Genomic DNA, 25792 nt, shown 5'->3' with positions numbered 1-25792 from the left:
AAGCTGCACGTGCGGCTCCCTCGGCTGCGCCCTGCTGGAAAGGGGGGTGCCCAGGGGCCAGACCGGCCTCCCCGTGCGGCAGGTTCTGCTCCCCGGGAGCCCTCAGCCCGCGGGAGCTTCTGCAGCGGCCTCCGCGCCAGGGCCCTGAACCAGCTGCTCTGCTCCAGCCAGGGCCAGGGCTGGGGATGGCCCTGCCCTGCTGTGTGCACAAAAACCTTCCCTTCACCAAAACTCATCAAATCAACTAAGGACTTGCAAAAAATATCAGGTCCTTTAACAGCAAGTAACTCCGTTTCAACAATTGAAGCCTTTTCCCTACCTTAGTTAGAAGATCACAGGGAAGATAAAAAAGTCTCATCTTTAATGTCCAGATCAATGTGTCACTGTAAAGAAATACTGCAAGTGTTTCCAATTACAAACTGCTTTATATATTTACATGAAGTAAGTCCTCTGTAATCAAGTACACGAGTCTTTTGAAGAGTAACCAAACAATTCTACTTGTTTGCCCCAATTTTTATTCTTACAAATCATAATTTCAAATCCTGCAACTTCATTATCGACTGAGCAAAGGTCCGGGCCAGGGCAATGGGCTGGTGCTGTGTCACACTGTGTAACCTCAGATGCAACAGCAGTGACAAACGGTGCTTGTTAACCTGAGATGCACAGAGCTTTTCTGGAACAATCAGTGAGAAATGAACAGGATTTTTGGTTGGAAAAATGCATAATGCTGACAGTGGTTTAATTAACAGGCTTTAAATGTCTCTGGGGAGAAGATACCATCATGAGTTTATGTAGTGTTCAAAGAATAAAACAAAAATTGTCACGTGCACCCGAGAGAGCTGAGACGTGTTTGCTCCACTGTCCTTCCGCAGGGATCTGAACCGGCGCCAGGCCCAGGAGCGGGACGCGGCTCCCAGCGCCAGCGGTTCTGCTGCGCCAAGACTCAGCCTTAGAAAATCACTGGCGATGTTTGAATCAGCAAATAACCTACTTCAGGGAAATAAATGTGCATGAAGTACTGTAAAAAAGTTTAATGAACTTTAAAACAAATCAGAATCATAATTTGCCAACTTTTACCCTAAATTATATCTTAAATATAAAGCAAGTATAAATGTATAAGAAAACGGGAAATATTACTGCATATTTATAAAAAAAGGTATCAGAAGCCATAGGGGTTGTATTGCAAGAAATTATATTTAGAATGCTAAAATCATTTCTTTATATATCAAATCTATGAATATAACAAGAGATAGGAGCAGTATATAAATATGGTGTCTTTAAATATTTACATGTATACGGAAACTAGTCAAAGTGGTACTATAAGAAAGAAATGTCTGTTATAAAAGTGAGATTACAAATTTTGCATACGTACATCTGCATTACACTATTAGTTTTAAACCTGCATCTTCCATAAACCAGTTATTAACTTTAGAATTACTTTTGCATAGAATCATTTAAAAAATATTACCCAATTCTGCATTCCATCTCACAGTAAAATCTATCCGGATAACAATACAAAAATAACAACTGAAGAACAGTAGCCAGCTGTGCTGCTCTTCAGAATTTAGTCTCCGACTTCTTGCTTTTAGGAACAAGAAAGACGTTACCATCCCTAGTTTGCTGCAGTGAATATTCACTAGGAGAATAAGACTTTCCATCCTCATCACGCAGCATGCTGAAGACCTCAAGGTATAAGGTGGTAAGTTGCTTTTTCATTTGACGAAGACTTTTGTCATTCTCTCCTTTTTCTTTAAGCAGTTTCTCTTTCTCGTCTTTTAGGTTACTCAAATCTTGCTCCAGTTCCACTCTATTTTCCAGTTTTCTTTTACGGCAGTTCTGAGCAGCCACTTTATTCTTGCCCCTCCTGCGTATATCTCGGATAAGCGCCAGCTGGGCCTCGCTGAACTGCTCCTTAGACATCATTTCATTGAAGTCGTCAACAGGGAGATTGATGATTTTTTCTACAGGAAAGGGGATCTGCAGAGCTTTTGCTCGTTGCTCATCTCTGGTGAGAGGAGCTCCAGGGCGGCTGGCGGGTTTGTCCTTTGCAAAGGGAGCTTTGGGGTGGCCCGGGCTGGCGGGCGGCTCCTTCTTGGGCGCGTTGGCGTAGGGCAGCGCGGGGCGCTGCGGGCCGGGCCCCAGAGCGCAGAGCGCGCGCTCGGGGAAAGGCCGGGCGCACGCGTGGGCGCTGCTCTGCGCCGCGCTCCCCGCAGCACCGTCCGCCTCCTCCAGCTCCGAGTCGCTGCACCCCAGAGCCTTATCTCCGAGCACAGAGGATTCAACAGAGGGCTCGGGCGACGCGATACTGGAATTGGCGTTCAGTGAGATACCAGAGTCAGAATCGTTACATTCTGGTGCAGTTCCTGAGTGGTCACCATTAAAGGCTTTACATAGAGAGAAGCTGGAAAGATCTATAGGTTCACTTAGAATATCCACAAGTGACTGACTGATAGTGTTTGTTGTGGCAGTGTTACTGTTCTCCTTTGTATGAACAAAGGTGGCATAGAAATCCTCACAGAAATTAGAGCTCGAATTAGAGGTGTGATTTAAAGAGTTTCCACTCAACTGGCTGGTGTCTTCCGGTGGTAAAATGTTGGAAAAAGGACCTTCAATACTATGCAGGAAATCTGGACCACAGGTAACATCTTTCTTCATCGTAGATAATGAGTTGTAGTAATTATAGCTGTTGTGCATCTCTGTTGACTTTGGTTCTGGGCTTGTGATCGTGCTTACCTCACCCAGGTTATCGTTCTCAATGTTAAGACACTGCATGAGAGAAATAAAGAAATTCAGCAATCCATCACCAATGGACAACAAAATCTTTTTATATAATCCACAAACATTAAATTTTAGCCAAGCAATGTGCACATGAAATGGGCATTATCATGCTGCTGTGACCTAGATTGCCGGAACACTGTTCTACTATGGAGAGGCAATCTAGGAAAAAGACTGTAGACACCAGAGCAGAGTATAAGGCAACAAGCTCTGCACAAAGCTACCTTGATTAAGCCAGCAGAGCCTGTCTGTCACAGCAAGATGCTGAAGACCCATTCCAGCACACTGAGCCACAGGGATATTTCATGGAGCCTCCTGCTCTGCTAAAGTGCTCTCAGGAATCCTGGAGCTCTCCCAAGCACTGCTGCTAAATAACGGTGTCAATAAGTGAGTGTAACATGAGCAAATGCAATGTACTGAGTATTACTAGTGAATCGTGATTCTCAGCAGTCTTTAGTTTCATATCACAAGATTAGTTTCTTCAAAAGATAAATTATTTTAGGTACTACTGCATGAAACAGCTGTTCGGTGCAGAGAAGTGTAATTCTCTGTGAAGTAGAGCGCACTACCACTAAGCCTTACAAACATTAATGCACCCCACCTAGTTTCAGTTAAGCTGGCTATCGCCACCACAACTGCCTACACCTCTGACACTGATGGCCTTTCTTGGGCTGCAGGAGCAATGTTCTTTCCACCAGGGTGGCAGTATCTTAACCGAAGCTGAACCAAGTGCCTGCTGTCCCCGCGGGACTAGACAATCACTGAAACGAATCCGTCTCTCTTAAGAAGGGACCACACACTGATTCATTTAAATGAAGATCACACAAGGCTTAAGGTTTTGAAACAGTTTTCTTCAAACATAATTAAACCGATGGCCCCTTCCTTCTATGAATTACCTTACTTCTTTTTGGAAGATTATTCAAAATGCTATTCAGAATTACTGCAACGGGTGATTTTTCTTTTGATTTTATATTTGCAGTTTCACTGCTGCCTCTTTGCAGTTAAATTGTCCCTGTGTGAGGCTTTTAATCCTATCACAACCATAAAGATTAGAAAACTAGGACATTTTTTAAAACTACAAAGATTAAGGAAATAGGACAAGTAGAGAAAAGATGCAATCCCCACACATTTTTTTTAAGTATGATTTAGATTGGCAGGAGTTCCATCAAGCATTCATTTCTTGTGTTAACAACATCAAGTAAAGCAATGTCATGCTGCAGCACCACAATGTCTTACAAAAATAAACGAAAAAATAAATCTACCCAATTTTATAGTTGACCTAAGTAAAAATATAAGTAAAATCATAATAAAGGTAGGAAAAAAACAGATGCCCTTTGTAATGCACAATTTAGGAATATAGGAAAATGATTTTCAGGCTGCTAATTGTTCCTTGGAAATATTAATTTCATGTACATTACACAATTAGTTCTTATTGTATATATATACATAAACAGTAGTTGCACGAAGAGCCATATAAACATACACACACACACATAAATATATAAAAGAGATGCCTATCTCTTTTGTCGCCTTTTTTCCAAAACCTTTCCCCTCAGACAGAAGTTGAGGACAAAAACTAAATGAAAGTAACCATACATGATTTACAGAATCTGTTTAAATACTGTCAAAAACACATTTACAGCAATGCTTGTGAAAACAATTCCTGCTGTTATAGGATCCACAGTTCAGAAGTACTATTTTATATTCACCATGATCATGCTGTAATACTGTATTTAGTGGGTTGCATTCAGAGGCGAATATCAAACATGGGGAAGTTCTAGTTGGGAAGACAGACTGTTTTACTACAGCATTCTGATAGACAATCAATTTTCTTTCTGTATGTATTCGTTAATTTAGTATTTTTTTAAATTAAAGCCAACACCTTTACCTGCAACTCAGGAAGGGACAATAATTCTTCCCAAACTTGCTCTATGTCCTGCATATTCTCTGCGTCAGTAAGTGAAACTAAGGCAGGTGATTCAGGTGATTCAACTTCAGGCTGAGTTTGATTAGAAGACATGAAGACTGGATTACTATCCATCTGGGCAGGAACCAGTGACTGAAATGTAGTAAAAGAAACCTGGAGTATTTTAAAAAGTATAAACGGCTTAGAATTGTCTGAAGCAAAAGACTGTTCTTGGTGTTCTACCCTTTCTGCAAAACAGGCAGAAGTTGTTTCTTAATTAAAGCATTTCTTGTAAATAGTTGTATAATATGGAAGTATTCCCATGAAAGCAGTTTTCATATTAAATTTTATAAAGTAGAGAAAAAGCTACCAATTGACTGGTGAAGGGCTTACCTTTACCACATAAAATAGTCTGGGACAGCATGCTGAAGTAAAGCAACTCAAATATCCCAACTCCAGATAGCTGAACTATGCAAGTGACCCAACCACAAAATTCCCCTAATGTTATTTGTAGCAACTGGAATGACTGCCATTAGCTGTGGTCATAAACTGCATGCTGACTGCAATCCTAGGGAAACACAAGGAACATGAGCACCACACCACCCACGCCAGTGCAGCCTTGCTTTAGGACTCCTATAATGCTTTATTTCTGTTGGGAGTTGGTGTGGGATATAGCTGAAGCCATATCACAAGCTAATAGCATGGTTGTGACAAATCTTAATAAGAAATAAGATGGATCTCCTCAAGGAGCAGCCACGAAACAGAGCATTTACCTCATTGTCATCTATGAATGGGAAGGCTTCTGCCAAGAGCTGCATGCAGTCATCAAAGGACAGGGCTTCTGTTTCTGGTTTCGAAGTATGTGTGCTCTAAATAGGAAAGGGAAAAAATATCTTTGCATTTTTGAATAACTGAAGAATCTTCCATTACAGCAAAGAATGCAAATTAATTGTAAGTAACCACTAACACTATGTCTTCCTGTGAATGGAAAGAGCTTTGAAAATGTTCACAAATACATACAAAAGTTTACCTGCGAAAAACTGTCTGGTGGCTCAGTATTTTCGGACTCGACACGCTGATCTGGCTGAATTGGAACAAATTCACCTGTCTCTTCGTCTAACTGCAGCTGAGCAAGCAAGGCTTTCTCCTGCTCTTTTTGGAGCTGCTCTTGTCTTTCCTTTTCAAGTTTCTTCTGTTTCTCAAGTTCATACTCCTTCTGCCGTTGACTAAAATCAAAAACTTCACGCCTTGCCCCAAGGTCTATATCTTGCCTCCAAAGAATGTCAATCAAGTTCATATCCTGTAATAGAAAAACGTTTTTAAAGCAAGCCTCCTTCCCAGTAAAGCTGGTTTAGAACGATAGCAAGTCTCTTTAATTTTGTACATTCATGCAACTGAGGTTTAGACTCTTAATCCTACCAAATGAACCAAATAAATGTGACTATATGCCCTTTCTGAAGGGCACGACCCGATGGTTTGCTTGCCCTGGCCCCCACACAGGCTCACAGGAACAAAGCAATTTGTTATAGTTAGTTAAGGTAACATATGAACTAGCCAGAGGATAAATTAATTTTTCTTTCCCAATTAGCTAATAGAAAACCAAGTTATAGTCAGAATTATGTGACTTCATTAAGAAAGTATTTTTTAAGAGAAAAATTGAAAGTTGAAGAGTTTCCTCATGTAAATTCTTTCAGTATGATTTAAAAAATGTAAAAGTTGACTAAAAAGCTGACATGGCAGGAAACACGGGTGAAATAGCTATAATAGATATATTGCAAAATGCATTTTAAGATATTTATGTTCCATCACAGTATTCTGTATTAATGTTAAAAATCAGCAGAACAGTGATACAAAGCTGGAAGAAAAACTTGTTTCAGAGTCACCAAATGACATAACATCACTGTAGCAATAAACATAGTTATTGAGACCAATTACTAAAAATTTGTAATCTAAATCTTAGTCCAAGTTGCCATTCTAAACGTGGCCAACTTGCAACAGTCGAGTATAAATTAATAGGTGTCAAATCTTGCTAATCAGTTAGGCTCTAGCTCATCACAGAGTCGGTCATTTATCGGACTGCTAACAATGAGCTAAATTTCCTGTAAATCAGTCATCCTCTGTATACTTAAATACAGCTATAATGTTTCAGAAGACAAAGCAACCTCTGCAATCTAGGGAAAATCATCCAGTTTATATATTTCATCTGTCTACGATCACTTTCAATTAATTGTATGGGATTTTTTGTTCTGATTTGCTACTGAATGTCCAATCACTCAGTATTTCTAAGGGCTTTCCTATGAAGAAAATCTAGTACTCAGCAGAACCATCAATCAGGCTGTTAGCTGATGGAGAATTTTAATACTTGGTGGCCACTTCTCAGGTTTGGTTTTTTTACCCATAAGTTTTAGCAAGTGTCTGGGAGTTACAAATTCATGGAATATTTCCCTATCCTTAAAATTTTACAAAATTAAAAATAAAAAATGCTGCTAAACCTTTTTGCAGCAGTGTGCAGAAATAATGCTTAATGCTTAATGAACTTGCTCATCAGGTTAGCACGCTTGAAGTTATAAGCCAGCATTTCATTTCACAGATCTTTACTGATTCAGTTAGCAGTTCTAGATCTGAAGTAAATTTAGCATAACCACAGTGATCCACCATAGGAAAAACAAAACATTCCCTTATCTCTAACGACTGTTTTCAAACAGAGAAGCACAGTAACCTAAACACCAAGTCATGTTGCCATTCAAAATGATAACCTCTCTACAACGTTTATGGCAAAAGGGTTTAGTGCAAGCCAGTGTCTGAGCAAACCAATTCAAAATTCTCGTTTCCTCATTAAAGATTATACACTATTAACATTCACATTTATATATCGCAAGAACGATTTCTACTAGCTACTAATCACTTTTTAAAAAATCAGACAGTTAAATAAAATGAGCGTTTATACAATGCAGGCACCTCAGGCACATACAACATGCTTTGCTGTGAGACCAAACTCAGCTTTAACGGCCAGCAACGAAGAAGTGAAATACTTGCAGTGGCTGTCCAAGACCACGTTTGGTCTTTCCAGATTGGCAGAGTAAAATGAACTAATTAGGTTCTGCAGTAATTGAAGACATGGCAATATGGTAGAGCTTCATTAAGGGCTAGTAGTTTACCAGCTGCTCATTGTCTCCTCCTGCAGCAGATTCAAAACCGTTTCCTAGTTTTGGAGCATTTGCAATATGTTCTGGATAAAACTGCAGGATCTGGATTTTAAGGCTCATTTCTGAATTATTCATTTATAGGGCACCCTTACAAACATGACTCAAAAGATGTGCGTGCACGTGTGAGTGCGTGCGCACACATATAATACACAACCTTGTGTATTAACAGAGTTGGTTTTTCTCCCTGGTTCACAACAGACTACTGAACAGGAATAGAGTTCACACACACACACACACACACACACACACACACACACACAGAAAACAAGGCTCTGGGGGCAAGAGATCTAAAAAAGGAGATAGAAACATTTTCCTTAGGAAGAAAAATATGCAACCTTAATGCAAAACTTTAAGGTACAGCTCCTGAATCTATTGGACATATTTGTTATCAAAACAAGTATTTTTAAGTGCTGCCTTATTTATGGGATGGCACACATCAGCTGGCAGGAGAAATGGCTCAGGTGTACATAGCCTCTGTATCTGCACATCAGTCTACTCACAAGCAATGCTGCTTTTCAGATCAGACTCAAATTAATCTGCCTGCCTCGTATTGAGGATGTTGAACTGTGTCTGAGGGGGAAAAAAAAAGTCACAGTATTGTTGCCCTTTGAAAAATGATGATGTGAGGTAATCATTTAGTCCAGTATGTCCTCTCTGGCAAATGGCCAGAGCTTTGTTAGAGAGCTGTGTTTTACCCTGGAGAGCACTGTCTGTCAGAAACACCTTTTTCTTTTTCGGTTGTATGTGTGACACTGAAAACCAGTATTGTTTTTTTTAATTATCAGTATATAATTAGGAAAAGAGCCTTGCTATTTTTACCTTGAAAAGTTCTATATATACTCATATTATCCTTAAATTCTAGCAACATAATTATGCTTTGTGTGAATGGGTTGCATGTAGCAAGGGTTCTTCTACTGAGCATGCCATGATGTAAAATACTTAAAGAAGGTGTTGATTTAATCTAACCTGCCATTTAATGCTTATCTATAATTGCTCTTCTCAAGAAAGTACAAAGTTTGGGGCGTTAATACAAAGCCTCGGGTAAAAGTTAATGGAGACAACACTGACCAGTGATTCACTGACAAATGAACCACAACCCCAGCATAAGGTAGTGGCAAAGTGAGGAAAAAAAAAAATCAGGCTAAAACAAACATACTGCAATTTTGTTCCTTCAGCCTCCCCACAACCGCCCTGAACTTAGCTCTCTCACACACACAGATGCATATAGGCACTCTATGTTAGTTTTAACACCAAAACATTTTTTCCCTTTCCATGGTGAAAGGATTGCAAAAGTGACTGTGCATTCAATGTCTTAAGTGCTTAACTAAAGCTACCAAAAAGTACCAAGTATTGCCTGTGCCACAGCTACCATCTCATTTTTAGATGGCTTGACATGATACTAGAATCAGAAAGATTCTCTGGAAGGGGAGCAGGGGAACAGCAAGTCCAGATGAATATCCAAAACAGAATATCTGCACCAAGAATCCTCTGCAAGATCTGCCTAGGCAAAGGCTTGTGACTGTATTTCAGAGCCAGGCTAACCACTTCCCCTAGCATCATGAGTATTTACTGTAAGGGCCCCAGCGGCCCATCATGTGACTTAGTCCACAAGTGCCCGTTTGTTCTTTCCTCTCTTGTGTAATTTTTTGAATTGCATCAGAGGAAACGATTTCTTTGGCAGCAGCTGAAAGGAGCGCAGGAAAAGCCGGTTCTCCTCGGCACGAGGAAGTAGGGCTGCTAGCCGAAAGGGATTTCAGACGCAATGTTTTCCCCTAATTTAGAACCCAGGTCTTTCCCATCGAATACCAATCTCTGTTTGGAAGGAAGTACATTAAGGTATTTCATGTATGTATTACCATTATCTAAGTGCCTAACTTCTGGCAGAATCGTATGTTTCGAGCACTTTTTCCCTGGCAAGCTGGTCATGATTGTGTTTACTTTATTGACAATTCTGCAAATAGAGAAAGAATTTCTCTCCCCAGACCCAAACTTGCTCTGCTTTCCCGGGAGCCACAGAAGCAAAGGGTGCCTCCTACTCATGCTTTGGTTTTTTTGTTCATTTAGTTATATGCTCTCCCCACTACACTGATAGCCTAGTTTGGACTTATAACGGCAGTTTTAATAAGATAAACCTAAATGTTAAACAATTCACATTAAACTACCATCTGGTCCCCAATGGAAATTTTCATGTTTTAGATTTACATATCAGCATTTGCCATCTGGGCAGAGTCTGTTATACATTTTATGAGAAAATCTCTGACTATATTGTAAAGTTTGACTATTAACTCTTATTGCTCCTAAGCAAACAAATTTGCAGTAGGGTAAACAAAGGAAAGGGACCCTATTTTTGCGTTACTCTCTGAGTTTTGTGCTGTAAATAAAACACCCATCTTTCTGTTTCACCCGTTTGGTTTACCTAGCTGGTTTTGTTCTTGTTTGAAATATGGGCCACTTACAGGATAGAGTTAGCAAAGCAGGAACATCAGTAGGGAAACAATCTGGTATCTCAGACAGAGTTTTCAAATTGTTACTAATTCCAGAGCACATCCTTCACACTTTTTGTGTGTGTGTGTGTGTGTGTGTGTGCATATATGCTTTTTAATGTCATACCTTTTCCAGCATTAACTGGGATAATATTAACCAACCATCTCACAAAGACTTGTCTTGCTTTCCCATGATCCATTAGAACCTAACTTAAAGCAAAGATAAAAGCTCACACACCGGGATGGATAAATGCAGAAGCAATCACTAGAAATTGCATCCTCCAGAAGCTCAGAAAGGGACCCCTCAAGAAGCAGAGAAACACTCCTACAACTTATTAGGAGGAGACATGGGAAAGTATCCCCGAATTCCTATTTGCCTTTCAGAAAGTGAAAGGAATGAACAAAAAGCATCTCAAACAGTGTGGTAGGATCAAGGCTCTGTGCCCCAGGTCCAAGACAAGAAAGAAGTAATAAAGACAGGAGATGTAACAGAAGGCACTGGAAGCACTTTTTAATATCTAAGAAAAGATAGCAGAAGCAAAAGCTAAATGCTTTTCCATCATTACCTTCAAGATGAATTGATTTTTTGTATATTAGGATTTATGATGTGTGTATGTGTATATTTTAATATTACAGATCTTGTAATCTGGTGATTCTTTATCAAGGTAAGCCACCACCAGCCTCAGTTACAGAAAAAAAAAATCTGAAAACATAATCCACATTCTTCAGTTTAAAGGGGAAAAAAAAGTAGATAAGGTTAACACTAATGCTTTTTTGAACACAAACAACTGGCTTTGAAAACTGGCCCATGGTTTCCACTTCCTTACAGCTGGAATCATAATGACAGGAGTTAGTTCAAGAATTTGGAGGAGATGGTGAAGACGTGGAAAAAATGGCACAAAAACAGCATTTTAGGGAAGAATGGGGAACAAGGAACAGCAGAAACTATTTATGCTGGAGGACAGCACAATGGCAATTTTAGATGTCTCGATTTAGGATTTGGAAATGTGACAGAAGAGACAGCTGTCAAACACCACCACATGACGGCAACCTGTGATTTGTGAATCACAAGGTCAGGTCCCCGACTACCCTGTGGAGCTGCCTGCTGTCCCACATTCTTAACCAAGACCTTCTTCCAGGCAATCCAGGGGAAACCAAAGTACTTGCGTTGCAAGTAAATTTTTCTGTATTTGATACTTGTGCCAGTATCAAGGCTGGTGACACTGACACTAAACCAGTACCTGCTTTGGCTTCTTCACAACCGTTTACTCTGTGTGGTCCAAATTAGACTTTGGATGCTCAATTTCCTCCTTAGCAACCTCTTCTTAAGCCCAGCTTAAAAGAGTCCTTAAGAGGACTGTAAAAGGGTTGAATGCCATAGCTTTAAAGAGGAGACACTGTAAGAAAATTTCCACTTTGGGGACATTCTTCTTCCCCAAAAGAAACATGAGACAGGCTTTCTTCTCAAAATCTAATGTTTATAAGCAATTTTCATTTTCTTACTGAAGACATTTTTTGAATGCTTTTCCAGGTCAGGATGAGAAGATATTCTGATATTTTGTTGGCTAAAAATGTTTAAATGTTTAGCCTTCCCCCCCCGCCCCCCGCCACGCTTCACATTCCACAGACCGAAGCACACTCACTATTCCAGCATGCTCTCCTAATAAACACAAAGCTGCCTGGTTCTCCTCTTGTAAATGAAATAGTTTTTCAATCTACTTGGCTACACTGGCCAGCATTCTTGGGAAAGGTTCACCTAAGCTGTTACCTTTGGATTATCCTAACAAGGAACGTGAGAGACTGCAGTAACAGTCTCCCACTTGCAAGTGCTATTCTGGAAACCCCCCTCGCCCCCGCAACCCTCACTCCAGAAATAACTTCTATGAGAAGTACATGATTTATACACTTCATCTAAAGTGTCATCTTCCAGGAATGGGATCAACGAAGGCTACAACTGTAAAGTTTGGTTCTGCTTACAGCTCGTCCCATATCACACAACCTAGGGCAAGTAAGGTGACCAAACCACAAGGAACAAGATACACTTCAGATACTCTCGAGTAATGGCGGGGAGAAGGAAAACAGGTTCCTTTAAGTCTGAAGAGTGTTAAATGAGTGAGAATGTAACTTCAATAAATAAAAAATGGATTAAAATGCTTATTGTCATAAATGTACAGGTTTAATACCTCCAAAAATGGCAACATCATAATGCCAACAAGAAAGCAAGACAAGAGAGCAAATAAAGAGAAATATCTTCAGCACAAAAACGTAAAGAGGGAAAAAAAAAAAAAAACACACAAAAGGGCTGCTTGCTTCCCCACTTTGATTCTTTTTTTCCAGAGGAAAAAAAAAAAAGATAAAATTACTGTCAAGCTCCTCCTCTACGCCACTCTCAAATCCTGACCAGGTGCTCTCCCCTATAGCCTGGGGCGGAGCAGCAGGAGTGACAGTCTTCCCTCTGGCTCACCAGCCTCTGGAGCCAGAAATACCCACGTACTTCCTTTTTCCATCACGTTAGGTCTGCCCAACGGCTACATCAGGGCACTCTTGCTCAATATCGTAGATCTCTTTGCAGAAGACTGCTTGGCATTCTATCTCATACACTCCAAAAGCAGCCATGTTGTCCTAAATTGTTTAATCAATACATATTTTAGCAGATGGCTTCAAAATAACACTTTTAATACAGAATGTGCGCCTTTCAGGGGCTGAATGGTCCCAAGATTCATCCTCCCTCAACATCTCAGAAAAAAGTGTTGTTTGAAAAATCTAATTTTAAGTCTAATTTTAAGTTTATTTTTCCACAGTTTACTTGGCTAGTATAAAAGTATGTTCTGGTTGCAACCTTACCCAGCCTCAATGTTAATTATGAGATAGATTAGTAATACTATCACTTTATTAAAACCAAACACAACAATGCATTGAATCCAGTCCTCTCAGTTAAAGGTCTTTTAAATAATCTAGATAAAAGTTTACATAAAAGTTTTACTCACTTTCTGAACCCCTCTTTCAGCTTAACAGACATTTACTTGCAATTTCTTTACTGTCATCAGCAGTACGGTTAAGTCACACTTATCCGCACGAAGTTAATATATATGCACATTACAATCCATTGGGAGGTTCTGGCAAGAAGACAGAATTGTTTTAGAAAACGGCAGGTTACACTGCACGTTCATTTTTATATGTTTGATGCATCAACAAAAGTCTACTCTGCTGCCCTGGCAAGTAAACTGAGCGCTTCCATTGCAGCTTACTAGAAAGTTGCTGTATAGTCACCGTGTATTGGACCAGTAACTATTACGGAAGACGTTCAAATGGCAGCCATCTCAGACAAATCTACTTCATTTTAGGAAAAGTGCATCTTGATACCTCTCCACCCCCTGCCCCCCCCATCAAGTTAAATTCAAAACCATAACCAAATTTAATAAAAGCCATTTTTGTTATGTTTACACTAAAATATCCTAGCCCTACATGTAAACAAATAATATATACTTGAATTCAACCAGCATCTAAAAATACTGCTGACCTCTTAAACACAGGAACACATAAGTCTTTGCATTCCAATCTATTTTATATGTTGAACCTATGGTGTTTGGAAAACAATTGCCTGTTAAACGATTATCTTCAAGCTACCCTGCTGCACCCTGCCAGGCATGTTCTGTGCGTGGACACTGCTGCAGGCTATTCATTAGTTTATGTAGGAGAGGATTTGTTTATAATAATGGCTCAGTCATCTGGGAAACATGATCCAGTCAAACAATAGCAGGCTCTTACAGCCAATGAAACAATCAGGAAATTTAAAAAAAAAAAAGATGAAAAAAGAAACAGCGAAATGAATCTAATAAAACTGTAAATAACCTATTTATTAGGTTCTATTAACCTGAGCTTATAACCTCCACTGTTTGCATTTCACTAGGATTATCTACTTTTTAGAAAACCATATTTCAAGTCAAGCAGGAAAACACAATGCATCTGTTCTTAGGTCAAAATATTCTCTAGAATTATTTAGAATCTCAGTTGAGCTACACAGTGCCATTGCTCTGGGAGCTCTGGCTATAAAACACCTATTTTTAGCTGTCATTTTGCTGCTCACTGGGCAGGTTATGGGGACAAGCACCAGATGGGTTATCACAGCTAAATGACAGCCTGGGTGTGGAAACAGTGTGTTCTGGTATTACAAGCCCATCTCACCACGTTACACTTCACCAGGCTCACAAGCACCTTACTTTTCACGTTGTTGTTCAAGGGCCAAACTAGCAAGGCAAGCACCTGGCACATCACAGTGGGTTAGCAAAGCACTGAGTGGCACTAACTGTAGCGTCACAAACATCCACCACCCTCACTCCACAGGGTACATCAAGGAAATTCTTCCATGCTTCCAAAGGGAGCTGAAAAAGAAAGAGCAGCCCTGCTCTTAAACCAGGAGGACTCATCACACAAACACCTCACCAGCCTAGGAGTACTATCTTCCTGAATAAAAGATTAAAAGGATTAATAATTGAGTTGACCTCAAGAAAACTACTAGAAGTTATAAGCACCAGTACCCTCTATTTCTGAGACAAAACTGGACTGTCATCCTGGTCCTCAAGAAGCCTGCAACACCTGGACACGGGTACAAGGGACAACCATTGCCATTCTATTGAGATTAGTAATTCTGAAGTAAATTCACTGCTTTAGAAGTTATGTTATTTCTAAATGCAACGTTGTAACGTCTTCTACCATCCCCAATTCAATTTGGGCAATAGAATTCACAATTGCAAGACAGACTTGCAATTAATGCACACTTTTCACATAGATTATTTTTTATAGCTAGGAATGCTGAGAATTTGGTGCCAATGTGCAGTTTGGACAAGAGAAATAAGTAGTGTCCAATGTAATACAATATTAGAAAATAAGTGGCAACTATCTAGTTCTGATTGCCCTTAAGCATATGATGGAACGTTCAGCAAGCCTCATTTTCCATTTTGTCTTTTTGAGTGTTTAACTTCTATTTGAAGCTAGGCAGGTTCTTCCATTTCTGTGGAGGAATAAAAAACAGAAAAAGACAAATATTTTGCTATTCAGCTGTTCACCATTGGATGCTAGAGAACCTTAAGAGGTTAGAGAAAGTGTTCCCCATGTGACAAATTTTTTGCTATGGTGACAGTTCATCTTTCAAATAAATAATTCGTGATTAAATGGTTTATTTGACACAGCCTTCATTAGCAACATGCTTCAGTTTGAGATAAGCATTACTAAATAACTACATTGCTTAACTGTGCTCTACTGAAGTGAGCAAAAGTTCTTCCTATGTTTACAAGAAACAGCATAAAAATCCTTACTAAATTTGTATGAAATGAGTCTGCTGAGCCTTCCTGCAGCCTTCAGCCATACTAAAATACATGGTGGGAGTTGCTCTTCTCTCTAATAAGGAAAAGTCAGATTTTTTTTGCTCATTTTCTTAAAAACTGAAGTTCACATATCTTTCAATAAAAAAAAAAACTGTTAAAAAAAATATAAAACATTCCCCCTAGATTAGTTAGAAAGCTTTTATGCTTAAAGGCCCTGAATGGTTAAAACAATTAAACCAGAAAGGTCAAGAAACGCCAAAACATTGGGTGTCCAAGTACCAATTTATCATTTTTGTACCCAATGACAGCATTTGCATAATGAAAAAGCAAACACATATAGGAACTGATTGTATTAGAAAGTAAAGCTTTGTTTCTGTGGCGTGCAAACCAACCTTTACTTTTTAAAGTGCTGTGCACTATTCAATTACAAATCGAAAACAAAGAAGCTAATACATACTCCAAGATGTGAACTATTTTATACTTTTTACCAGATTATATAAATGCAATTATTCCAAGGTCCTTAAAAGTACACTTCCAAACTCAAGCATCAATAATTCACTCCTTCCACACAAACGAACAGCCTCTATCTACTCCCTGCTACTTTGCCTGGGCCTTCTAGGTCTGCCTCTCTATTGAGGCAGGAGTAGGCAGGAGTCCCACTGCCTCCTGGATCTTCCTGAACCACCTGTTTTTCTGTTCTTCTCCACTGCTATGAAATGCTTGGTTATGAAGTGGCTGCCTCTTTCAGTCTTCTGACTAAATGGACAGATAGATGTACCTAGGAAATCAAGGCAGAAGCCAATTCCTCAGTATACTTTAACAGCAGCTATGACAATTCAAAACAAAACTGTTTTCCAAGAGTAATAAACATGTCAACACATCTCTTCCGTCTACAAGCAGGTAAAAATATCACATGCCTGTCAAGATGCTTAAAAAACATTCAGTATTTGCAAGTGGGCTTGGAGGGGAAGAAGAAAAGTCTAGTTTATCTAGTCTATCTAGTTTATTTTAGCACATTTTACAGAAAAATAAAGAATTTTTAAACCCAGAAAAACTCGATTAAGTCTGTTAAGCATTTACTTTTAGTTAATAACTGGGTCTGTTATCTGAAAAATGAACTGATCTCTTGGACATTTATAAAGCAATGTATTCACACAAATGTTAACTTAGTTAAAACCTTAGACACGTGCTGGTTGAGTGCTCTATACAAACAGTTTAAGGGGGCAATTCAGAGAATTTTAGATATTTTCTAGAGCTGCACATTTTATCTCCCATGACCACCAGCTGCAGTCTGATAAAGCTGTGGCTTCTGAAAAGGAGAATGTTGGACTGTGATAAAAAATTCTGGTGGCCAGGAAAATTAAGGAAAGAACTAAACTTCCTTTTTCCTTCACCAAGTACTAGACCTTTAATTATTCTATATGAAGTGAAACAGCACAGCATATCGTTGTTTATCATGGAGTAAAAAAAAAAATAATATTTGAAAACAGGAATCACTTTTATCTTCTCAGCTTAGCTTGCTTCTTACTCCAAACCACATTTTCTCCTGAACCTAGATCATGACCATACATTTTGTTGAAGAACATTTGATTAATTGGTCTTGTGAGCTTTTCAATGTTACTTGTTATGTGAGCCAGAAATACCTTTTCTCTGTTCTCTGTTCCTCTTCTCTGCCATCACGACACTCCCAGTTCAGTAAGGAAAGAGGTGGCGGAGTTGAATCAAGGCAGAATCTTTCCAATGGTAGAATAACCCTAGCAACAATGTTCAAAGTTTTTAATTCATTCAGCTTGTCCTTTCCTTCTTGCTTCCTTTCCAAAAATGAAAATAATAATAATAAAAAAAACACCTTCCCTATATGTAGAGATTCAATGAGCTATCTTACCCTTTTTCCTCTAAGTTTCTCTATACCAACTTTTACAGCTGGACTTTTAAGGAGAGCTATATTAACTGCCACTTGAAAATGACTTTTTTTTTTTTTTTTTTTTTTAAGTTACCCAAAATAGCATAACAAAGTGAAGAATCCTTTACAAAGATTCCATTTCAAGAGCCGAAAGGGCTGAAAAGCAACAGACTTACCTTGCTGCCTCCGAAGAAAGTGTCTAATCTCTAAAGGCAGGGTCAAACATCCCAGTACACTGCAGGCGTATCTATCAGCAGCTGAAGGACAGCAATTTGCTGATGCATAAAATAGAAAGTAACTGTAACTGTTCTGAATATCTGCTGCCAAATTAATGTTTGTGTGCCAAGTCCCCAAATTCAACAAAACATATTTATTCAGAGGCTGTTTCTAATATCAGCATTTACTGATGATTTTTCCGGTAGAAAACATTATGGAATATTTATTTGCATTCCATACAGAATTTGAATCAATTTGTTGAGTAAAAGGAATAAAGTTAATCTGTAGAAGACCACAGTTAAGGCAGAATGCAAACAAAATTTCAGGTTTGGATTCTGGCTGAATTGACCACTTTTTTTTCCTTATGACTCAGTAAATACTTGGAAAAATTAAATTTAAGCAAGCTGTCAGTAACAAATTACAAAGCTCCAAAATTTTCCCAAAGCACTTTTAATTCAGATTATGAGATACTGATCCCTTGTTAGGGCAAATCATTACTCTGTCAGATATTTAGTATTTATCTTTCATTACTATTTGCATTTTATAGCACCTTGTCCATCATGTCTGCCACACATAAGTTATTAAAAACATTCCTCCCAAGGTTCACTCCATTTTGCATTTAAAATAATTCTACGACTCCAACCTTAGTAACCCAGAAATTTTCTTAATCATCTAACATACTTCTGTGATTTGCTATATCTCCACTACAGTTTCACCGTTTAAGTGGCTGCCATTCTTCATTTTGCCAGCAAAAGAAATTCTGAGGCATGATGAGAGATGTCCACACACTTGTTATCAAATGAGCACCGATTCCTAAGAGTGGTTTGTGCAGACTAGATTCCTCAAGCGACAGATGATGAAGGAACACAGCTCTGTCTGAAGAACGTTCAGCAGAACTACAGAATTCCACTGAACAATTTATCCTACCTGAAAAAATGACACAATAATCCTATAATACCTGTAATACCCTATTCAAATACCCAAAGTGAATTACAAAGTATCAAAAACCACTGTACTGGGCCTATACAAGTACTAGACACCTAAACATGGTATACATTTCTATGGACAAAGGATGCAGCTTGCATAAACTTGAAAACCAGCTGTCAGAAGTTGGTATGAGCTAGTTTCAAGTGTCAGCTCCATTTTATATATCATACTATTTTAATAGTACTGGTTTTGCTATCAAAGTACTTCTGGTTTTGTCCTTAATTTCTTAATTCTATACATTTCAAAAGTTGGGTTTTTATTTTATTTTACAAATAACAGTAGAACAATCTTCGTAAAATTCCTGAGCTGACACATAGTCCTGCTTAACACCTCTCTGCACTAAGTCAAATACAACCCAATGTTACTAGATAGCTTTAAGAAATATCTGCACACACCTCAGGTCCCGCAGTTCACAGAAGGCCACCCCAGGTTCTGCAGCACGCTGGCTCCTAGAACACACACATGGAGACACTGCAGTCACTAAATCCGCACCCCGGGCACTGCTTCTGCGACCAGAAAAGCAGCCGTTGGTGCAATAAGCTCTGATCGAGCAGCCCCACTGATAAACCCTGTACAACCTCTGCAGCTAAACTCTGTGTGTCATTACAGGCAAAAAGCTTCTGAAAATTCGTTACGTCTAAAACATCAACCTTCAGAGGCCCCTACATATACATATTTTGCCACCCTTTCTCCATCATTTTATTACCAAGCTGACTCTGGAACATATATCTGTGTTAACTTCAGGCAAATCTAACTGGAAATACCCTGTTAGGATAGAATTCTACACAGCTCATAGAAACAGTCCTTGAAGACGGAAAGAAAAAAAAAAAATCACAGAGTGTCCAACTCCAGGGAACATAAACTCCAGATGCAAAGTGGTCAGTCTGTTTGCTCTGCAGCTGCATGGGTGACAAACCTGCATCAACTTGCACGCTGCTTATAATTCTGAATAGTAATCTTCCAACAGTCCAAGCAGTGCAGGAATTATTCCACTCTAATTACAGCCATAAGCACAGAAACATTAATTTTACCATAAGAGTTCATACAAACAAACCAAAAAAAAAAAAAAAAAAGATTTCTTTCTATCTTAGCTCCTTATGGTCAGACAATAGGAATGATCAGAGCTGGAAGCAACTTCTCACACAACTGCAGAAAAGTCACTGCTTCAACATATAATTAATTAATTGACATTACTTTCAAACACAGCAAACAGGCACACCCTTAATCATAAAACAAATCTCCTGAAAACTTGCTATCAGCCAGGCTCCTCTGAATGAATTTCTCAGGCATGCAAACCTTATTTTGCAAGCAGCCTCCACAAGCAGATTTTTTTCCTCCTTACAAGAGGCAGCATGTAACACCAATACAACCAACAGCAATAACGTTTTTAAAAGTGCAGGATGAATGCAGGGAGAGAAAAGGAGGATAATTTTATATCTTTAAGTTTCATAGACACACAGAAAATACTTCCTGAAAAAGTTTGAAATAAATTGTTTTCAATCAGATCTTACGTAACATGTTGCTGCAATGCTAAACTTAAAGAAAACTCATTTTCTTTTCTTGCCATTTAATTTCCTTGCTCATAACAACACTGTACAAGCTAAAAGTTGTAAGATATGTCCCCAAGACAAGTACAGCATAGCTGAGTGGTGTCAACTTTCTCAGTACTGCAAGAGCATCAACAATAAACAACAACAACAAAATTTGGAAATGGTCTAGCTTAATTATGAAGACAGGAAATAGTAGAAGTCATTTACAGGATTTTCACAATAACTTACCTAAAAATAAACATTATTGCATATTCCCTTTTCATAGTATTAGAATTACAGTTAATCAGACCAAAATCAGAAACATAAAGTGATAAGAAAACTCTCAGCCAGATCTGAAGCATTGTTTCTACATAAGTATTATTACTAATGGGGATGTAGTTTATAAGTTTTACTCATTCTATTAAAGACTCACCAGTTAGTATTTCTGCTTTCAACAGCTCTTACACCCTGCTGCTAAAAATGTTAACTTTATGAGTAATTAACATTCTTATTTACTCCTATTAACTTTACCACATATAACACATAATACATCTACACAAAGCCACAATCAAAAATCAACTAAAGAAATCTGAGCAAAAATTTCTGTAAGAATTCAAAATGCCTAAAGACAGAAAACGTTCCACATAACATGAAGACAAACTTAATTCTCCATTGGAGTCAAACAACTGAACATTTTTTCCCATTACTTGATCATGTTACATATCTCTTGGTTAACCAATTTAATATTTAACTCAAAAATATCTGGCCAATTTTAGTTCTGAGAGATACTGCGTCTATCTTAGTCATCACTGATACATGCCAAGGTAAAAAAAAAAATAAGGAAAAAATAATATGTATGTATGTATATATATATGCACACACACACATATATATACATAAGTCATTGAAACCAAGAAATCCTGAGATAAAACTGTCCCTATGCTTACTTCAGTACTGTAGCTGCAGAGAATAATAACACTTTTTAAACTTGAGAAAAGCTTCAGCACAATATTAGCTTCTTGCTGCTGCCAGTTAAGATACAACTGTCATTAGTACTGCTTTTCCTGTAGGAAAAAAAAAGCAGATACAGCAGGAAGATTACAAAATCACTACCATTATTTGGAAATTATTTGCCTGCATTTGTTTCAGATATGCTTTTCCTGTTTTGATGCAATTTTCTACATTACAGATAGTTTTGTTGGCTTCACTTCTGACTTGCTGGTTTAATTGCTTACCTTAATGAAACAAATATGCTATAAAGCTATTACAGTTGAGCAATTCTGAACAGGTCTCTGTAAATCAGTTGTCTTTGGATAACCTCTTTAAAGTTTTTAGCTTCAAAACTGGTCTGCATTAAAATTTTATATATATATATATATATATATATTTGCAGAAGTTTCAGATAAAGTTCTTCCCAAATCTGTTAAACTCAACTATTATAGAAAACACAAGAACTAATCTGAACACTGTATCAAATTATTTTTCCTTTATCTAAGCTTGTATTCTCTAGCACAAAGTCCTTTTTGATATAATACACTATCAGAAAACGGAATGGACTTAAAATATTTCAAGTTCTCTAAGAATGTGCAATATTGAAATAATAGGTTAGTTAGTGTTGGAAGGAGATAGAGGCCAAAACAAACTTTAACTAGGTGATTAACCTGGAGACTTTGGAGGACTTTTTTGCTGGCTGCAATTCAGACACTGCAGCAGGAGATTAATATTTAATTCATGCTGACAGGTTACTGCCTAGACTTGCACAGCCTTAACCTCAGCCAACACAATTACTACAAATACATCACACTTTCACAAATGACCTAATTTTACTGAATGATTTAGTCATTCTAAGGCTTATCTTATCTTTCTTAATTTCAAAGAAAATGGAGAGGAACAGGAGAGGAGAGAAAAAATTCCTCCAGTGAAGCACACGTGCAGTGCTGACAGGCATGAGCATACTGAATGTCACTTACTCTGTCACTTGGAACTCTTCCCTTTACCCCTATGCAACTCTACCCTTTTCTGGACCTGCAATTATCTGCTTTTCATTAAAATAATAGTAACAATGCATTTCAATAATCTGTCCATGACTAAAAGACAACAAACCCCCCCACATCTGACAGGTATTACTGCTTAGGGATGGGGGCTTTTGGGGTTGTTTGTGCTTGTTTTTTGAAAAACCAAAGCTAACAACAATGGACATTTCATTTAGTTCTTTCCACTTCCAATGTTCCTCAACAGCTCACAAGACCCTTTGTATCCCGCAGGAACAACAAAATCTTACGGAAATACACGTCCATCATACCAAAGCTACATTTCTTTCAGCTGGGATCACAAAAGTAAAACTACCTATCAAATAGATATTACTCTGGTTTGAAAATGTAAAAAAACAACTTGACAAATCTAAAACAAATGAAGAGAGCATCTGCGATCAACAGTAGATACCTGTTAGTCCTAAGCACTTTTAACAACACCCTTGAGCCTTCAGGATTATAGACAACCTGCTGCATTTTTATTTAGGATAAAGTTATATCTTTGTCATTTTTCCAATTAAAAAAAAGGAAAAAGCTGGGGATTGGGGATCACCAAGCCCAAGTTTATATTTGCCCATGAACATTGCTGGGAAACATATACAAACCTTCCTAACCACCCACGCACTGCTATAAAAGTGTCTCAAGATCTTCGAAGCACACAAGATCATCCAGCTGCTCTTTGCTTATACTAAACTTTTTTTTTTTTTTTTTTTTTGTTCCAGTTTGGTCTCTTTCAAATATTTTTCAAACAAACATTTATAGCCAAAGTCTTCTCCAACTCCAGGCTCTAACTATGAGGTTCTACAAGGTCTCTGACTTTCAGGGAAAAACCTACCCTTCTACTTCCACCAGATTCCCATGCAATTGTAATTTTTTAGTGCGTCCTAAGGACAAAATACAGGACACAGTCGTATTTATTATAACGAAAATGCCCAATTAGTCACTCTCCTGAAACGAGCAGCATTGTCATTGCCTTTTACTCTATATACGTATCAGTAATAAGTACAATGTAATATGCTTATCTACCACCAGTTTAACTGAAATTTGTGTATTTTGAAGGCAAGAAAGCTTTTTAAGTGCAGCTTGACATCAAAGTGAGCACATGAGAATTGTTAGTCTCTAAATAAATGGATTCCTACTTAAGATACAGATACTGTCATTCTCCGATATATTTCCTCCATCACCTTGGTAATTTTAGTAGATACATTATGTTATCATCATGCTCAGAAATGTATTTCTTATATTGAAATTTATCTTCATACACTGATAAGTAGATATTTTGATCTATCAACAGCATTTCCTATTGACCAGCTATTGAAACTAGTTACCTATAAAGAACCTAGGGAGGTGCTTGTGAGGCCTGAGTGCTGTATTTGTCTTTGCCTGCAGTTTTTATGTCATGGGGAAGCAACGGGCCAGCAGGGCATCAAAGATAAACCCATTCACTTGGCAGTTTACTAGTCAGTGTCACAAAATGCCAGTATGGACATTTCTTATTTTTTTTAGACTAAAGAGAGCAAGCTAATTGACCTAATGACTCTTTAGGACAGTGAGGAGCCCCAACAGATACACAGATATCTGATTACTGGCTCACTTTACTAAGAAGAGAGTTTTGGAAGACGAGAGCTGCTATGGGAATATCTTGCTTTTGCAAACAATTTCAGGCATCTTGACACTTATTTAATTGCATTCTTTTTTTTTTTTCCTTCTTCTTAGGTGTTTTGAATCTTCTGCTATTAGTGTATCTTTTTTTCCCCCAAAAAGCATTGCACTTGGTGATTCTGCTGCTCCCACTAAGCAGCAGTGATTTTACACTCCGTTGAAGGCACTGGATCAAAGCCACTCCTTCACATCCACCCAAGGCAACTGCTCACCCGGGCACACGCAAACCCCGGGCTTGCCCAGCATTCAGTGTGCAGTATGCAGTGAACTGGGACCTGGGGGAAGGAGAGCTACGCAACACTGCCAAGATGTTACCTGTAGAAAGCACCCACTTACTTATCCTAGGAGAGGATATTTTTACAGTATTTCTTTTTTACTACAAAAACTCATATGCAGTGTGTATACTGTACAGACAAGCCCCAAAAGAGCACCCAAGCTCTTCAGTTTAAAATTTGTACTATTAAGAGGGGGAAAAAAAAAAAAGAAAGAAAGGAAAAAAAAAAAAAAACACACTCCGGATTAAGTTTCTAGTTTCTACTTCTTTAATGCTTTTTAGAATGTGGGGATTATTTTATATGTAAGGATAATATCATGGACTCTGATCTTTCATTTACATTTCACCGTATGCCATCATCAAGGTTATCCTGGTTTACTTTTTACATCGCATTTAAAAGATTAAATCGAAAAACCAAAGCCACCCTAGGGAAATAAAGGATTGTGCAACATCTCCAACTGGTTCCTGGCTCGGCCGCGAGGGCTGCGGGCAGAGCCGAAAGGGCCCTTTTAGGGAAACGGGGGCCGCCAACGGTTCAGCTTCGCTAAAGTAGAAGGAAACCGCCGCTAATTCACCCAAATAAGGAGGCACAGGGTCATACGGACTCCTACGTGCCACACAAGGGCTGTTCGCGGCGGATTTTGTTTAGGGTCCTGCGGTTTCATCCACTGCTGCCCAAAATGACCCAGGCTACACCTTCCCTCTTGCACGAGTGAGCTCTCCTGAGCCTCTCACGAATTGAAGGGAAAAACTCACAGGGAGAGCTGCCAAGCACCAACGTCCACCAAAAAAAAAAAAAAAAAAAAAAAAAAAAAGAAACAACCTAAAGCAGCACAGATTTACCGAGCCCGTGGACGCGGCGGGGAGGTGAAGCGAGGCTGCTCCGGCAGCAGGGCCCTCGGAACACGCTCCTCGCGGCTCCACTCGCTCCCTTCCCTCGCCCCCGCTGCCCGTGCTCAGCAGCCACGTTACCTGCGCGGCTCGCAGCCTCCGCGCGCCCTCCGCCGTGCGCGCCCGCGCTACGCACCGGCCTCCTCGCCTGGGGCGGCGGCGCCGTCACCGCCCCCCGCGAGAGCCATCGCGCCCCCCGCGCGCCCTCCCTGCACCCGAGAGGCCGAAGCCCCCGCGGCGCCGCCGCGTCCCCAGGGCGCCCGCGGGCGCGATGACGTGTGTGGGGGAGGGTAGCGCCGCCCCCGCGCGCCCAACGGCCGCAACGGCCGCCCCGGCCCCGCCCCGTGACTCAGCGCGGCCGCAGGGGCGGGGCCGCGCCACGTGCTCCCCGCCGCCGCGTGACCGCGCCCCGCCCCGCGACGCCGAGGACGCGGCGGGGGGAGCGCGGGGGCGGCCGCGGGTCCCGGCGCCGCTGCCGGCGCCGCCGCGCGGTGCCGCGGCCGCCGCTCTCACCTGCGCGCCGGGGGGCGGCTCGGTCTCCATGGCGCAGGGCCTGGGGCGGCTGGCGCGGCTCGCCCGGCACCGCCTGCGCCCGCGCTCCGGAGC

At 39.7% G+C, this 25792-nt stretch overlaps 1 protein-coding gene across 7 annotated transcripts; it reads right to left on the bottom strand.

The window, feature by feature from the left end:
• Positions 1–1175: 1175 nt before the first annotated feature.
• NFE2L2 (NFE2 like bZIP transcription factor 2) lies at positions 1176–25756 on the bottom strand. 7 transcript variants are annotated; one of them, XM_088527011.1, is made up of 7 exons: positions 19196–19314; positions 17774–17872; positions 17338–17505; positions 5712–5981; positions 5455–5550; positions 4664–4834; positions 1176–2766 (listed from the first exon to the last, which is right to left on the bottom strand). In XM_088527011.1, the coding sequence occupies exons 4-7, from the start codon at positions 5976–5978 to the stop codon at positions 1558–1560; spliced, it is 1743 nt and encodes a 580-aa protein (XP_088383137.1). In that variant the 5' UTR covers positions 5979–5981; positions 17338–17505; positions 17774–17872; positions 19196–19314; the 3' UTR covers positions 1176–1557. The 7 variants fall into 7 exon arrangements, with proteins under 7 accessions (XP_088383137.1, XP_088383136.1, XP_088383139.1 ...); XM_088527010.1 differs by lacking the exon at positions 19196–19314 and having other exon boundaries at positions 17774–18152; XM_088527013.1 differs by lacking the exon at positions 19196–19314 and having other exon boundaries at positions 17338–17448; positions 17774–18152.
• Positions 25757–25792: the final 36 nt, after the last annotated feature.

The sequence above is a fragment of the Tinamus guttatus genome, unplaced genomic scaffold, assembly GCF_059628265.1.
Source record: "Tinamus guttatus ecotype Peru unplaced genomic scaffold, ASM5962826v1 Tinamus_guttatus_pri_ptg000260l, whole genome shotgun sequence".
In the NCBI taxonomy this organism is placed as follows: domain Eukaryota; kingdom Metazoa; phylum Chordata; class Aves; order Tinamiformes; family Tinamidae; genus Tinamus; species Tinamus guttatus.
This window is presented reverse-complemented; position numbering and strand designations above follow the sequence as displayed.